This window comes from Pristiophorus japonicus, chromosome 1, assembly GCF_044704955.1.
Source record: "Pristiophorus japonicus isolate sPriJap1 chromosome 1, sPriJap1.hap1, whole genome shotgun sequence".
NCBI lineage: Eukaryota > Metazoa > Chordata > Chondrichthyes > Pristiophoridae > Pristiophorus > Pristiophorus japonicus.
The window spans coordinates 119,575,378-119,591,998 of NC_091977.1; the positions used below are offsets into that span (position 1 = coordinate 119,575,378).

At 52.7% G+C, this 16,621-nt stretch overlaps 1 protein-coding gene across 3 annotated transcripts in view; it reads left to right on the forward strand.

Moving 5' to 3' along the window:
• The window catches only part of LOC139265594 (protein prune homolog 2-like), an 808,581-nt gene that overhangs the window by 686,696 nt on the left and 105,264 nt on the right, over positions 1–16,621 (forward strand). For all 3 annotated transcript variants that reach the window (XM_070882707.1, XM_070882715.1, XM_070882724.1), the window contains one exon: positions 16,302–16,404. In XM_070882707.1, the coding sequence (XP_070738808.1) occupies positions 16,302–16,404 (103 nt within the window). The remainder of the gene's footprint in view (positions 1–16,301; positions 16,405–16,621) is intronic.

The window sequence follows — 16,621 nt, forward strand, 5'->3', positions numbered from 1 at the left end:
CGATCCAGTCTCTCCTCATATATCAGTCCAGCCATCCCGGGAATCAGTCTGGTGAACCTTCGCTGCATTCCTTCAATAGCAAAAATGTCCTTCCTCAGATTAGGAAACCAAAACTGAACACAATATTCCAGATGAGGCCTCACCAAGGCCCTGTACAACTACAGTAAGACCTCCCTGCTCCTATACTCAAATGCCCTAGCTATGAAGGCCAACACATACCATTTGCATTCTTCACCGCCTGCTGTACCTGCATGCCAACTTTCAATGACTGATGAACCATGACACCCAGGTCTCGTTGCACCTCCCCTTTTCCTAATCTGCCGCCATTCAGATAATATTCTGCCTTTGTGTTTTTGCCCCCAAAGTGGATAACCTCACATTTATGCATATTATACTGCATCTGCCATGCATTGTACACTCACCTAACCTGTCCAAGTCATCCTGCAGCCTCTTAGCATCCTCCTCATAGCTCATACCGCCACCCAGTTTAGCGTCATCTGCAAACTTGGAGATATTACACTCAATTCCTTCATCTAAATTATTAATGTATATTGTAAAGAGCTGAGGTCCCAGCACTGAGCCCTGCAGCACCCAACTAGTCGCTGCCTGCCATTCTGAAAAGGACCCGTTTATCCCGACTCTCTGCTTCCTGTCTGCCAACCAGTTCTCTATCCACGTCAGTACATTACCCCGAATACCATGTGCTTTGATTTTGCACACCATTCTCTTGTGTGGGACCTTGTCAAAAGCCTTTTGAAAGTCCAAATACAACACATCCACTGGTTCTCCCTTGTCCACTCTACTAGTTACATCCTCAAAAAATTCCAGAAGATTTGTCGAGCATGATTTCCCTTTCATAATTCCATGCTGACTTGGACCGATCCTGTCACTGCTTTTCAAAATGCGCTGCTATTTCATCTTTAATAATTGATTCCAACATTTTCCCCACTACTGATGCCAGGCTAACCAGTCTATAATTACCCATTTTCTTTCTCCCTCCTTTTTTAAAAAGTGGGGTTACATTAGCTAGCCTCCAGTCCATAGGAACTGATCCAGAATCGATAGACTGTTGGAAAATGATCACCAATGCATCCACTATTTCTAGGGCCACTTCCGTTAGTACTCTGGGATACAGACTATCAGGCCCCGGGGATTTATCTGCCTTCAAGTCCATCAATTTCCCCAACACAATTTCCCGCCTAATAAGGTTATTCTTCAGTTCCTCCTTTTCACTTGACCCTCGGTCCCCTAGTACTTCCGGAAGGTTATTTGTGTCTTCCTTCGTGAAGACAGAACCAAAATATTTGTTCAACTGGTTTGCCATTTCTTTGTTCCCCATTATAAATTCATCTGAATCTGACTGCAAGGGACTTGCATTTGTCTTCACTAATCTTTTTTTTCTTCACATATCTATAGAAGCTTTTTCAGTCAGTTTTTATGTCCCTGGCAAGCTTCCTCTCATACTCTATTTTCCCCCTCCTAATTAAACCCTTTGTCCTCCTCTGCTGAATTCTAAATTTCTCCCAGTCCTCAGGTTTGCTGCTTTTTCTGGCCAATTTATATGCCTCTTCCTTGGATTTAACACTATCCTTAATTTCCCTTGTTAGCCACGGTTGAGCCACCTTCCCCGTTTAATTTTTACTCCAGACAGGGATGTACAATTGTTGAAGTTCATCCATGTGATCTTGAAATGTTTGCCATTGCCTATCCACCGTCAAATCTTTAAGTATCATTTGCCAGTCTATTCCAGCCTATTCACGTCTCATATCATCGAAGTTACCTTTCCTTAAGTTCAGGACCCTAGTCTCTGAATTAACTAATACTAAGACAATGAGGTCTCTGAATTAACTAATACTAAGACTATGAGGCCGAGGCTGAGACCTGTTAAGTGCCAAGCTGCACACGTACACCAAAGAACTGATAAAGGTGATTGGCAGTGCACAAATTAATGTGTCCTATAATGGTGCGGTTCACGAGTTACCGCTGTGGATTATTCCAGGCAATGGCCCAACGCTGCTCGGCAGGAGCTGATTGGAGAAAATCAGATGCGACTGGAATGACATAAAGGCGTTGTCATTGGAGGAAGATACATGTGCCCAAGTATTGAGAAGTTCCCCTCGCTGTTCGAACCGGGTATCGGCAATTTCACGGGAGCCATCGTGCAGACCCACGTGGACTCAGATGCAAGACCCATCCATCATAAAGCTCGGGCTGTGCGTATATGATGAGGGAGAAGGTCGAAATTGAACTGGACAGACCCCAGCGTGAAGGGATCATATCACCGGTCGAATTTAATGAATGGGCCAGCCCCATTGTTCCTGTGCTGAAAAGTGATGGCACAGTCAGAATCTGTGGAGACTACAAGGCTGTGATCAACAGAGTTTCGAAACAAGATCAGTACCCGTTACCGAAGGCTGATAACTTGTTTGCGATGCTAGCCGGAGGGAAATTGTTATCAAAACTGGACTTGACGTCGGCCTATATGACACAGGAGTTGGTCGAGACGTCGAAGAGACTTACGTGCATTAACATGCACAAAGGACTGTTTATTTACCACAGGTGCCTTTTCGGAATTCGCTCGGCTGCAGCAATATTCCAGAGAAATATGGAAAGTCTACTGAAGTCTGTTCCCAGAACCGTCGTGTTCCAAGATGACATCCTGATCATTGGTCGTGACTCCAAGGAACATCTGAACAATCTGGAGGAGGTTCTACTGCGTTTGGATAGAGTGGGACTCAGACTGAAACGCCCGAAGTGAGTCTTCATGGCACCGGAGATCGAATTCCTCAGGAGGAAAATCGCCGCTGATGGCATCAAACCTACTGACGTGAAAACTAAGGACATCAAGAATGCACCCAAGCTGCAGAATGTGACGGAGCTGCATTTGTTCCTGGGTCTACTCAACTACTTTGGTAACTTCCTACCTAAATTGAGCACCTTACTAGAACCACTGCACATGCTATTGAGAAAAGGCGACTACTGGTTGTGGGGCGCATTGCAAGACAGAGCTTTCGAGAAAGCCACCAATCTGCTTTGCTTGAACAAGCTGCTGGTACATTATGACCCATGTAAGTGTTTAGTTTTGGCCTGTGACGCATCATCATATGGAACTGGTTGTGTACTCCCAACAAGAAAATTAGTCGGGGAAACTCCAACTTGTCACGTATGCATCCAAAAGTTTGTCTAAAGCAGAAAGAGCCGACAGCATGGTACGTCGCAATGATCATGGCATGAATTAGAATGTGTGCAACCAAGGACCATTCAGCAGTGACAGTACTGAATCTTTGTCATGTATGTACATTCTGTTTGCAGCCACTAGATGGCATCATTGTTGGAGGTCACTGAGCACACGCACATGGTGCAGCTTAGGTGTACAAGGCCAGCCATTTTGAGAGTCATACACTTTGGGTCTAAATAAAGCAGAGCCAAGATTGTACCTTGCTTAGTTAAACAGAACTCACTTTGAACCTTTATTGCATACATAACAATCTTCTTTGTAGTTTTTAAGTAAAACCGTGATCAAAACTAAGGGACCTAAATTGGCTATCGCCCCAGTTGAGGCCGGTAACCTTTCCAAGGCTGGACATTCTGCGCCCGGCACAGAAGTTCCGATCGGAAGCGAAATTGGGGTTACCGCCCCTCACGGGAAGCATGCTCCACTTCCTCTTGGGGCGGGATCGGGAGCACATTGTGAAGTGCGACGTAACCTCTGCGTGTAGCGCTGATGCGATTCAACGCCCCTCTGCTTCTGTTAAAGGGGAGGGATGCTACGAGCTCTGCAGGCCTTTTAATGGACCTCCACTGGATCCCAGGGATGCGGGGTACCGTGGCCGCAGCCCGATACCGAAACAGAGTGCCAGGCTGCACGATCATGGGTCCGGACCGCGCGACATCGATGGACAACAGCTTGACTGTTGAGTTGGAGAAAAAAAAAAATGGAGACACACGTGCAGCGCACCTCCACTTTTATCTTTCACCCCACGATTGGTGTGCAACCCAGTTCGCGACACCGCTCGTGGCAGCTTCATGGGGCACTGCCCAATTTCCACAACGGAGCGGAAACAGGCTGCCGCAGGGTGAAATGAGGTCGCCGTGCACGCCGATGACTTCATCGCCAGAGGTGCAGCAGCCCGGGGCGGTACCAGCGGTGCGCAGGGTTACTGGATTCGCACCTCTGCTAACTCCCGCGCAATTTTGTGGGAGCCGGTAGCGACCCCCGGGCGAAAACATCGCCGTGCCCTGGAAGCACAACAGGGGAATTTTGCCCCCGAAATCTCTGTCTGACTTCCAGCCTCCAAAGTCAATCCATGTTATTAGGACAATTTTAAATCATTTGATGAAGCAATAAACTGGAAAATAAAAGGCAATGAAATTGACAAAAGTTGCTCTCAGTTGAATTATGGACGTGCTTATTTGTACTGCAAAAATGGCCACCATGCTCTACCCGTTGTTTTTGATTGGTCCCCTTGGAGGATAAGACACACCCTGATGTTATACAGGAATGTGTCACTGGAACCGCCCATCCCAACGTCTCACTGACGTTGCAAATTGTAACTCGATCCACTTTGACTTCCTGAAGCGACAGAGGATAGAGCTCCCCAGAAGAAAGCAAGAGCCAGTCGAAGTGCCTAACCCCAGTCCAAGTGCATCCCTGCCCCAGCCGAAGTGCCTTACCCCATTCCAAGTGCATTGCGTACAGATTGTTAACAGTCTTATTGGATATGAAGTGAATAATGACAATGTCGTGACATCTGGATATCATCCACTCCAACGATGTCCCTTGTAGGGGGTTGGAAGAACGTGATCCGTCTTACCCCCACCCGTGTCTCTCATTCCCTCCCCCCCAGTGCCTCACCCCTCCCAGGCCCCTCTCCCCTCCCAGGCCCTTCTCCCCTCCCAGGCCCTTCTCCCCTCCCAGGCCCTTCTCCCCTCCCAGGCCCTTCTCCCCTCCCAGGCCCTTCTCTCCCCCCAGCCTCTCTTTCCCCCCCCAGCCTCTCTTCCCCTCCCCCCCAGCCTCTCTTTCCCGCCCCTCACAGCCTCTCTTTCCCGCCCCCCACAGCCTCTCTTCTCTGCCCCCCCCAGCCTCTCTTTTCCGCCCCCCCAGCCTCTCTCTCTCCCCCGCCCCAGCCTCTCTCTCTCCCCCCGCCCCAGCCTCTCTCTCTCTCCCCCCGCCAGCCTATCCCTCTCTTCCCTCCGCCAGCCTCTCTCTCTCTCCCCCCGCCAGCCTCTCTCTCTCTCCCCCCGCCAGCCTCTCTCTCTCTCGCCCGCAGCCTTTCTCTGTCATGTATCTCACATTACTCTATATAACTGTATCTTACCATGCTATACATGACTGTAACTGGATATGACCTGTAACAATAAGCATACCGTACCACCAGGGGTGCACTTGCAGGAGACACTCCATACCTGTCCCACTGAGGTATATAAAGGGAGGTCTCAGGCAAGTGCAGCACTGGAGAGCTGGAATTAAAGGTGCAGGTCCTGAGTGACCTTGACTTCAGCATGTGTCTCGTGTAAGTCAGTACATTAGAATCAGGACTTAACAGTGATGAAGAGTTACGGGATCACAGAATCCACAGAATGGCAACCAACAGCTCAGATGAGAAATACAATGCTGGAGACAATTGGGATGACTTTATAGAAAGGCTCCAGCAAAGCTTTGTGACCAAAGACTGGCTGGGCGACGATAAGGCAGACAAGAGAAGAGCCCATCTCTTGACCAGCTGTGACTCGAAAACATACGCTTTAATGAAAGACCTGCTGGCACCCGAGAAACCAGCAAGCAAGTCGTTGAGCACACTGGTGAGAGACCACCTGAAGCCAGCGAGCAGCCGTCACATGGCCAGACACAGGTTCTACAACTACAGACGCTGTGTGGGCCAAAGCATACCCGACTTCGTGGCGGAACTTCGGAGGCTGGCTAGTTCATGTGAGTTCCCCGATGAACTAAGGAGAGAGGTACTGAGAGACTTTTTTTTATTGAAGGAATAGGCCACGCAGGCATATTCCGAAAGCTTATAGAGACTAAGAACTTGACTCTAGAGGCAGCAGCACTGGTCGCACAGACGTTCTTGGCAGGCGAAGAAGAAACGAGGCTGATCTATAATTCGGGTACAACAACCAACGAGGCATCGGAACAAGGGGTTCACATTGTGAAACAAACTGCTACCTCCACACACAGACAAAGGCAGGAGAGCAGACCTTCAACAGCAGACAGTGGCACCAGAAGCCATCAAAATCAAGGGCCACATGAACAGCCGATCACACCTCATCAACCCACAATGCGAGCAATCAACAACAGATTGAGAGAAGCTCAAGGGAGATCAGCCAGGCGCAGCTCATCCTTCGGAAACAATGGAAACGGTCCGTGTTGGAGATGTGGGGGAAGGCACTCAACCAGGGTGTGTCGATTTCAGCATGTCGTTTGCAGAAACTGCAACTACATAGGGCATCTGGCTCGCATGTGCAGAAAAACAGCAGCTCGGCTGGTATACGAATCGGAAGGGTCGGAAAGCGGACCAGAAGATGGTTGGAACAGTGCACGGGACGCCGAGGTACAGCGGGTTAACACGATCAATGTCCACTGTTCTTACACCAAGATGCCTCCAATTATGATGAGGGTTCTACTCAATGGGATACCCGTCAACATGGAACTGGATACGGGGGCCAGTCAATCCCTCATGAGCGTTCACCAATTTGAACAGCTGTGGCCGCACAAAAGCAACAGACCAAAACTCACAAAAATCGACACCAAACTAAGGACTTATACTAAAGAAATCGTTCCAGTCCTTGGCAGCGACATGCTCTCAGTCACACACAAAGGGATGGTGCACTGACTTTCCCTGTGGATTGTCCCCGGGGATCTCCCAGCCCTGTTGGAGAGAAGCTGGCTAGCAGAACTTAATTGGAAATGGGATGATGTTCACGCCATGTCGTCAGAGGAACAGACTTCCTGCTCAACAGTTCTAAGTCGTTTTGAACATCTCTTTCAGCCAGGTGTGGGCACCTTCAAAGGGGCTAAAGTTAGAATCTACATCACACAGAATGCCAGACCGTTCCATCACAAGGCTAGAGCTGTGCCTTATGTGATGAGGGAAAAGATTGAAAACGAACTGGACCGGCTTCTGCAGGAAGACATAATTTCTCCCGTGGAATTCAGCGACTGGGGGCAAGCCCCATCGTCCCCGTCATGAAGCCTGATGGATCCGTGCGAATCTGTGGGGATTACAAGTCTACCATAAACAGAATCTCCCGACAGGACCAATACTCACTGCCCAGAGCGGAGGACCTTTTTGCCACATTGGCTGGAGGTAAACTTTTCTCGCAACTTGATCTCACATCTACGTATATGACGCAAGAACTGACCGAAGAGTCTAAGCTACTCACCACCATCAACACACATCGAGGCCTTTTTGTGTACAATCGATGCCCATTCGGCATCAGGTGAGCAGCTGCTATATTCCAGCGCAACATGGAGAGTCTGCTCAAGTCCATCCCGGGGACGGTTGTGTTTCAAGATGACATACTCATCATGGGCAGGGACACCGACTCTCATCTCCGCAATCTTGAGGAAGTACAAAGTCGATTGGATCGGGTAGGCCTAAGAGTTAAGAAATCCAAGTGTCTGTTTCTCGCGCCTGAGGTTGAATTTTTGGACAGAAGGATTGCCACTGATGGAATCCGCCCAACCGGATCCAAAACTGAAGCGATTCGCCTGGTACCCAGGCCTCGGAATGTCTCGGAACTGCGCGCCTTTCTCGGACGACTCAATTACTTTGGGAACTTTATGCAGAACTTGAGAACGCTGCTGGAACCTCTCCACGTGCTACTCAGAAAGGGGTGCGATTGGTTTTGGGGGGACGCCCAAGAATGCGCCTTCAATAAGGCACGCAACCTGCTATGTTCCAAGAGTGTTTTAGCCTTTTTTGACCCAGGTAAAAAGTTAGTCCTTACGTGTGATGTGTCAGCATACGGGGTAGGATGCGTTTTACAGCACGTAAATTGCAGCCCGTTGCTTATGCCTCCAGGTCACTTTTGCGGGCGGAGCGCGAGTACGGTATGGTTGAGAAGGAGGCGCTCGCGTGCGTGTATAGTGTCAAAAAGATGCACCAATACCTTTTCGGGGCCAAGTTCGCGTTAGAAACCGACCACAAACCCCTCACTTCCCTACTATTCGAGTGCAAGGCAATCAACGCCTCGGCGCGCATTCAGCGGTGGGCACTCATGCTGGCGGCTTACAACTACACGATAAGGCACAGACAACTGTGTCGACGTGCTTAGCAGGCTACCCCTGGCAACCACAGAAGGGTCTGATGAACAGGACTGTGAGATGGTCATGGCAATCAATGCCTTTGAATCCACAGGTTCGCCCATGACGGCTTGCCAAATCAGAGCCTGTACGACCAGCGACCCCACGTTATCTCTAGTTAAAAGATGCGTTTTAACCGGTGACTGGGCAGAGGCTCGCGATGCCTGCCCCGAGGAGGTCAAACCCTTCCATAGGCGCATGCATGAACTCTCACTACAGGTAGACTGTCTGATGTGGGGCAGCCGAGTAGTTATGCCCTTACGAGGCAGGGAGGCGTTTGTCCGGGAGCTCCATCGCGAGCACCCGGGGATCGTCCTTATGAAGGCCATAGCCAGATCTCATGTCTGGTGGCCTGGCATTGATGCGGACTTGGAGCTCTGCGTCCGTCGGTGCACCATTTGTGCCCAACTCAGTAATGCCCCCAGGGAGGCCCCCCTAAGCCCCTGGCCCTGGCCCACCAAGCCGTGGTCACGGGTGCATGTAGACTATGCGGGCCCATTGATGGGCAAAATGTTCCTTGTAGTCGTTGATGCATTTTCAAAATGGATCGAGTGCACCATTTTAAACTCGAGCACCACCTCCACCACTGTGGAGAGCCTTAGAACCATGTTTGCAACGCACGGCATTTCTGACATATCGGTCAGCTTCACCAGTGCAGAATTTCACGATTTTATAGTTGACCACGGTATAAATCACGTTAAGACGGCACCTTTCAAGCCAGCCTCCAATGGCCAGGCGGAGCGAGCAGTGCAGATCATTAAACAAGGCATGCTCAGAATCCAAGGTCCCACACTGCAGAACCGCCTGTCGCGACTGCTGCTGGCATACAGATCTCATCCGCATTCGTTGACTGGGGTTCCCCCGGCGCAACTATTGATGAAACAAACCTTAAAGACCAGGCTCTCGTTAATCCTCCCAGACATGCATGAAATTGTTGAGGCTAAGCGTCAAAAGCTAACTGAGTACCATGACCGAAATTCGAGAGGGAGCTGGAATGAGATAGGGGACAAAGTGCTTGTACTAAACTATGGCCGGGGTCCCAAATGGCTTGCAGGGACAGTAACAGACAGAGAGAAACAGGCTACTGGTTGTACAAATGGACAATGGCCAAACTTGCCGGAGGCATGTAGACCAAGTAAAAAGTAGATTCACTGATAACACTGAAGAACCAGAGGCAGACTACAATGTGGAACTCACACCACACCTGGTGGACAGACAGGTGGAACAGACAGCCCAGGCGAGATACCAGCAATCACACCGAACGAAACAGACAGCCCAGGCGAGATACCAGCAATCACACCGAACGAAAAACAGGTACCAAGGCAAACAACTGAAATACAACTAAGACGCTCCATGCGAGAGCGCAGACCACCTGAGAGACTGAATCTTTCAAGGCAATAAGACCTTGGGGGAGGGTGATGTCATGTATCTCACATTACTATATATAACTGTATCTTACCATGCTACACATGACTGTAACTGGATATGATCTGTAACAATAAGCATACCTTACCACCAGGGGTGCACTTGCAGGAGACACTCCATACCTGTCCCACTGAGGTATATAAAGGGAGGTCTCAGGCAAGTGCAGCACTGGAGAGCTGGAATTAAAGGTGCAGGTCCTGAGTGACCTTGACTTCAGCATGTGTCTCGTGTAAGTCAGTACATTAGAGTCAGGACTTAACACTCTCTCTCGGCCCCAACCTCTCTCTCTCTCTCTCTTCCCAGCCTCTCTCTCTCTCTCTCTTCCCAGCCTCTCTCTCTCTCCCCCCAGCCTCTCTCTCTCTCCCCCCAGCCTCTCTCTCCCTCCCCCCAGCCTCTCTCTCTCTCTCCCCCCAGCCTCTCTCTCTCTCCCCCCAGCCTCTCTCTCTCTCCCCCCAGCCTCTCTCTCTCTCCCCCCAGCCTCTCTCTCTCTCCCCCCAGCCTCTCTCTCTCTCCCCCCAGCCTCTCTCTCTCTCCCCCCAGCCTCTCTCTCTCTCCCCCCAGCCTCTCTCTCTCTCCCCCCAGCCTCTCTCTCTCTACCCCCAGCCTCTCTCTCTTCCCCCCAGCCTTTCTCTTCCCCCCAGCCTTTCTCTTCCCCGCCAGCCTCTCTCTTCCCCCCCAGCCTCTCTCTTCCCCCCCAGCCTCTCTCTCCCCCCCAGCCTCTCTCTCTCTCCTCCCGCCAGCCCCTCTCTCTCTCCCCCCAGCCTCTCTCTCTCTCTCCCCCCAGCCTCTCTCTCTCTCTCTCCCCAGCCTCTCTCTCTCTCTCCCCCCAGCCTCTCTCTCTCTCTCTCTCCCCCCAGCCTCTCTCTCTCTCCCCCCAGCCTCTCTCTCCCCCGCAGCCTCTCTCTTCCCCCCCAGCCTGTCTCTCTCTCCCCCCAGCCTCACTCTCTCTCTCTCCCCCCAGCCTCACTCTCTCTCTCTCCCCCCTAGCCTCTCTCTCTCTCTCTTCCCCCAGCCTCTCTCTCTCTCTCCCCCCTAGCCTCTCTCTCTCTCTCTCCCCCCAGCCTCTCTCTCTCTCGCCCCCAGCCTCTCTCTCTCGCCCCCAGCCTCTCTCTCTCGCCCCCAGCCTCTCTCTCTCTCGCCCTAGCCTCTCTCTCTTTCCCCCCAGCCTCTCTCTTCCCCACCAGCCCCTCTCTCTCCTCCCCACCAGCCCTTCCCCACCAGCCCCTCTCTCTCCTCCCCAGCCGGTCTCTCTCCTCCCCATCCTCTCTTTCTTTCCCCCCCCCCCCTCAGCCTCTATCGCCTCCAGCCTCTCTCTCCCCTCCAGCCTCTCTCTCTCCTGCTGCCAGCCTCTCTCTCTCCCCTCCAGCCTCTCTCCCCGCCAGCCTCTCTCTCCCCGCCAGCCTCTCTCTCCCCGCCAGCCTCTCTCCCTCCCCCCAGCCTCTCTCTCTCTCCCCCCAGCCTCTCTCTCTCTCCCCCCAGCCTCTCTCTCTCTCCCCCCAGCCTCTCTCTCTCTCCCCCCAGCCTCTCTCTCTCTCCCCCCAGCCTCTCTCTCTCTCCCCCCAGCCTCTCTCTCTCTCCCCCCAGCCTCTCTCTCTCTCCCCCCAGCCTCTCTCTCTCTCCCCCCAGCCTCTCTCTCTCTACCCCCAGCCTCTCTCTCTTCCCCCCAGCCTTTCTCTTCCCCCCAGCCTTTCTCTTCCCCCCAGCCTTTCTCTTCCCCGCCAGCCTCTCTCTTCCCCCCCAGCCTCTCTCTCCCCCCCAGCCTCTCTCTCTCTCCTCCCGCCAGCCCCTCTCTCTCTCCCCCCCAGCCTCTCTCTCTCTCCTCCCGCCAGCCCCTCTCTCTCTCCCCCCAGCCTCTCTCTCTCTCTCCCCCCAGCCTCTCTCTCTCTCTCTCCCCCCAGCCTCTCTCTCTCTCCCCCCAGCCTGTCTCTCTCTCCCCCCCAGCCTCTCTCTCTCTCCTCCCGCCAGCCCCTCTCTCTCTCCCCCCAGCCTCTCTCTCTCCCCCCAGCCTCTCTCTCTCTCTCTCCCCCCAGCCTCTCTCTCTCTCCCCCCAGCCTCTCTCTCCCCGCCAGCCTCTCTCTCCCCGCCAGCCTCTCTCTCCCCGCCAGCCTCTCTCTCTCCCCCCGCCAGCCTCTCTCTCTCCCCCCGCCAGCCTCTCTCTCTCCCCCCGCCAGCCTCTCTCGCTCCCCCCGCCAGCCTCTCTCTCTCCCCCCGCCAGCCTCTCTCTCTCCCCCCGCCAGCCTCTCTCTCTCCCCCCGCCAGCCTCTCTCTCTCCCCCCGCCAGCCTCTCTCTCTCCCCCCGCCAGCCTCTCTCTCTCCCCCCGCCAGCCTCTCTCTCTCCCCCCGCCAGCCTCTCTCGCTCCCCCCGTCAGCCTCTCTCGCTCCCCCCGCCAGCCTCTCTCTCTCTCCCCCCAGCCTCTCTCACTCTCTCTCCCCCCAGCCTCTCTCTCTCTCTCTCCCCCCAGCCTCTCTCTCTCTCTCTCTCTCTCTCTCCCCCCAGCCTCTCTCTCTCTCTCTCTCCCCCCAGCCTCTCTCTCTCTCTCTCTCTCTCTCTCTCTCCCCCCAGCCTCTCTCTCTCTCTCTCCCCCCAGCCTCTCTCTCTCTCTCTCTCTCTCCCCCCAGCCTCTCTCTCTCTCTCTCCCCCCAGCCTCTCTCTCTCTCCCCCCAGCCTCTCTCTCTCCCCCCCCCCAGCCTCTCTCTCTTCCCCCCCCCCCAGCCTCTCTCTCTCTCCCCCCCCCCAGCCTCTCGCCCCCAGCCGCTCTCTCTCGCCACCAGCCTCTCTCTCTCTCCTCCCCAGCCCCTCTCTCTCCCCCCCGCAGCCTCTCTCTCTTCCCCACCCCCCCCCAGCCTCTATCCCTCCCCCTGCCAGCCTCTCTCTCTCCCCCTGCCAGCCTCTCTCTCTCCCCCTGCCAGCCTCTCTCTCTCCCCCTGCCAGCCTCTCTCTCTCCCCCTGCCAGCCTCTCTCTCTCCCCCTGCCAGCCTCTCTCTCTCCCCCTGCCAGCCTTTCTCTCCCCCTGCCAGCCTTTCTCTCCCCCTGCCAGCCTTTCTCTCCCCCTGCCAGCCTCTCTCTCTCCCCCTGCCAGCCTTTCTCTCCCCCTGCCAGCCTTTCTCTCCCCCTGCCAGCCTTTCTCTCCCCCTGCCAGCCTCTCTCTCTCCCCCTGCCAGCCTCTCTCTCTCTCCCCCTGCCAGCCTCTCTCTCTCCCCCTGCCAGCCTCTCTCTCTCCCCCCTGCCAGCCTCTCTCTCTCCCCCCCTGCCAGCCTCTCTCTCTCTCCCCCCTGCCAGCCTCTCTCTCTCTCTCCCCCCTGCCAGCCTCTCTCTCTCTCCCCCCTGCCAGCCTCTCTCTCTCTTCCCCCCCCCAGCCTCTCTCTCTCGCCCCCCCCCCCCAGCCTCTCTCTCTCTCTCTCTCCCCCCCCCAGACTCTCTCTCTCCCCGCCCCCCAGCCTCTCTCTCTCTCTCTCTCTCCCCCCCAGCCTCTCTCTCTCCCCCCCAGCCTCTCTCTCCCCCCCCCACAGCCTCCCTCTCTCTCTCTCTCCCCCCCCAGCCCCTCTCTCTCCCCCCCAGCCTCTCTCTCTCTCTTCGCCCCCCACCAGCATCCATCTCTTCCTCCCCCCCACTCTCTCCCCCACCCCCCTCTCTCTCCCCCCCCCCACTCTCTCCCCTCCAGCCTCTCTCTCTCCCTGCCAGCACTCTCTCCCCCTGCCAGCACTCTCTCCCCCTGCCAGCCTCTCTCTCCCCCTGCCAGCACCTCTCTCCCCCCTGCCAGCCTCTCTCCCCCCTGCCAGCCTCTCTTCCCCCCCGCAGCCTCTCTCTCCCCCCCAGCCTCTCTCTCTCTTTTCCCCCCCCCCAGCATCTCTCTCTTTCCCCCCCCCACTCTATCCCCTCCAGCCTCTCTCTCTCTCTCCCCCCCCAGCCTCTCTCTCTCCCCCCCCAGCCTCTCTCTTTCCCCCCCACCCCCCGTTTCTCTTCACGCCCCCTGCCCCCAGCCCCTCTCTCTTCCCGCACCCTCCCCCCCCCAGCCTCCCTCTCCCCCCACCCCCAGCCTCCCTCTCTCCCCCCCCCCCCCCCAGCCTCCCTCTCCCCCCACCCCCAGCCTCCCTCTCCTTCTCCCCCCCAGCCTCCCCCTCCCTCCTCTAGCCTCCTCCTCCCTCCCCTAGCCTCCTTCTCCCTCCCCTAGCCTCCTTCTCCACCCCCCCCAGCCTCCCTCACTCATGGCCCCCCGCCGGCCGCTTTGGGACCAGGACCGTCACTATCGCCCCCCCCCCCCGGCCGGCCGCTCTCAGGGCCCAGGCTGACCAGGGGGCGGGGAGGGAAGGGGAGAAGATTCGGAACCTCAGGTTCTGCTTCTCGACACCGCATGCGTGAATCATTTGGTCCGGGGGGGGGGCGGAGCTTGATGGGGTGGTGCTTGTCACCTGTCTGTCAAAAAAGTGCACAATGGGCAGAGGGGGTGGGGCGGGGCTTGACAGACACCTGTCATTTGATCCCCTCGATCTCCTCTCCTCACCTCCCTTCCACATCCAATCCCCAACCTTCTCAGCACGGAGCCGAGGAAAGCGTAGCACTGCAGGCTGCAGCCGCCGCACCTTTTGGTAATGCGCATGCGTGACCGAATCGAGTGTACATGCGCAGTAACAAACAACGCACATGCGCAGAAGGACTCAAAAACGTCATGCAAATAATCACTCCAAAAAATAGGCATCCATTCAGGAAAGTAGCTATTGCCATTGGATTTTAATGAATGGGGGTAAAGCTATGAAAATTAATTTAAACACTGTTTCGGCGAGTGTAACACCGGAGCTGCGCAAATTGCCCAGGAAATTTTGTTGTGGTGTAAGTCATGATGCACAAGATGGCACACAGACCATCATTTACACCATAATTTCCTGGAAAATCTGCTCTCGAATAATGGCGTAAGCTATGCACGATTACTATGGTGCAAGTATGCAGGAAAATCTGGGCCAATATTTGCTGCAGCTTTGTCGTAGGTTGCTCTGAGGGTACATTTACTGTTATTTTTACATTGTATTAAGTTAAAAAAATGAAATCTGAAAGCATAAGTGTGTCCAGCACAACTGATATAGGGTTAGAAATTTCCCATGCATTACTTTTATCTCATGAACAAAGTGAGGGTTAAGGTGAAGGAAATTCTTGTGCACTGCACCACCTATATTTTCTGCATCTCCTAAAATTATGGCCTAGTGTTTAAGAGTACTAAATAGTGACCCTATGAATAACTGCAATTGAGCTTGTTAATTCCTTGTTAAACAGCAAAGACAAGTCCATTAGAGATGTGTGCCTGCCAGTTCCCAAGATGCACTGGGAGCACCAGATGGAAAATCACAGCCTGCGCATTTACTTTTTCCGAGACGTATCCTCTGGGAGCATCAAATTATGAATCATTCCTCATTCCTTGTATTTGAACCAATGCCAATATCTACGGAGTGAGCTGGAAGCATCCAGAATGAAACAGCTGTATCAGACCACTAAAGGATTCTTCATTTTATGTTCATGGTGCTACATACAGTGACCCCATTGGTCAATTATTTGAGGAAGTAGAGAAAGAGCAACCTGGAAGGTCTGAAGGCATGGAAGGAGGACGTGTAGAACCCGGTGGCACCCTAGACAATCTCTGTACCATCTTGTGCATCATCCGAGGCTCTGTTACCTGGACTTTATCAAGGACAAATGGGCATCTCTGACCACTTCCTTGTATCTCTCAGCACCCACATCCTCCTTAGCCTTTTCCAATCCCCACTTCTTTTCACCCCTAGAAAAAACTCTCTCCCAAATCACTTACAACTGCATTTTCAAACTAAGATCCAAGATACTTCTGCAGCTATTGGTTTGCTTAGCTACTTCCTTACTTCATCTTTAATTCTATTTGGCTGTGTTGCACAAACTGAACATTATGGAACAAATCTGGACAATGGACTCCTACTTTAACATCCCCAATGCCACTTTAGGATTTCTCGGCTTAATAATCAAGCTATTATGACAAGCATTGAAATTACCCTATTTACTTACCACCATAAGTTATGATTTAAGTCGTGATCATTAGATGTGTAAATATATTTGGCACCTTTACAGTTGGATGAAATGACCTTGCACATGGAAAACAGCCTGCAAACAGTATAATTTGCCTAGAGCAATAGCCCCACTGACTAAGCTTGTTTTTAAATTTGGATTCAAATACTGCACTATTTCCATGGTGTTGTTTAGAGACCTTGTTCAGTCTATTTGAATTCCCAAATCAAGTAGTTGTAAATAGAATTTCAGAATTCACAGTACATTCACATTCATTGATGTTTTGTAAACTTTTTTTTACAGGTGCAGACAATGAAATAACTTATAAAACTGAAACAGTACAGATGCAGAATTCTTTAATAGTGTTTCCATTATGGTGCACCCTGCAATTGACACTTTAATGCTTGCTCTTCTGAGTGAGAAAGAAAGAAGCTTGAGCTGCTGTTACAGTTACTAGATTTCCTGTTTCCTTGCAATGCTAAAAGATTCTAGGTAATTCTTTTATCAGTGCACAATATTAAACAATTTTTTTCTTGTTTTCCTTAGGATACTATAGTGATGGACTCAATGCTATCATTGTGTTTGCTGCATGTTTCCTGCCAGAGAGCAGTGGACCTGACTATAATTATATTATGGAGAATCTCTTTTTGTGAGTAGAATATCAATATGTGTCTTAAAATAGCTCTTCTGAGTTGTTGAATCTGTATAATATATGTCCTAACTTGTGAACAGATAACTACATTGGACTGTTAAAAGTTAAGTCATGTTATATAAAAGGGAATATTATTTGAATGGGGAGAAATTACAACATGCTGAGGTGCAGAGGGACCTGGGGGTCCTTGTGCATGAATCCCAAAAAGTTAGTT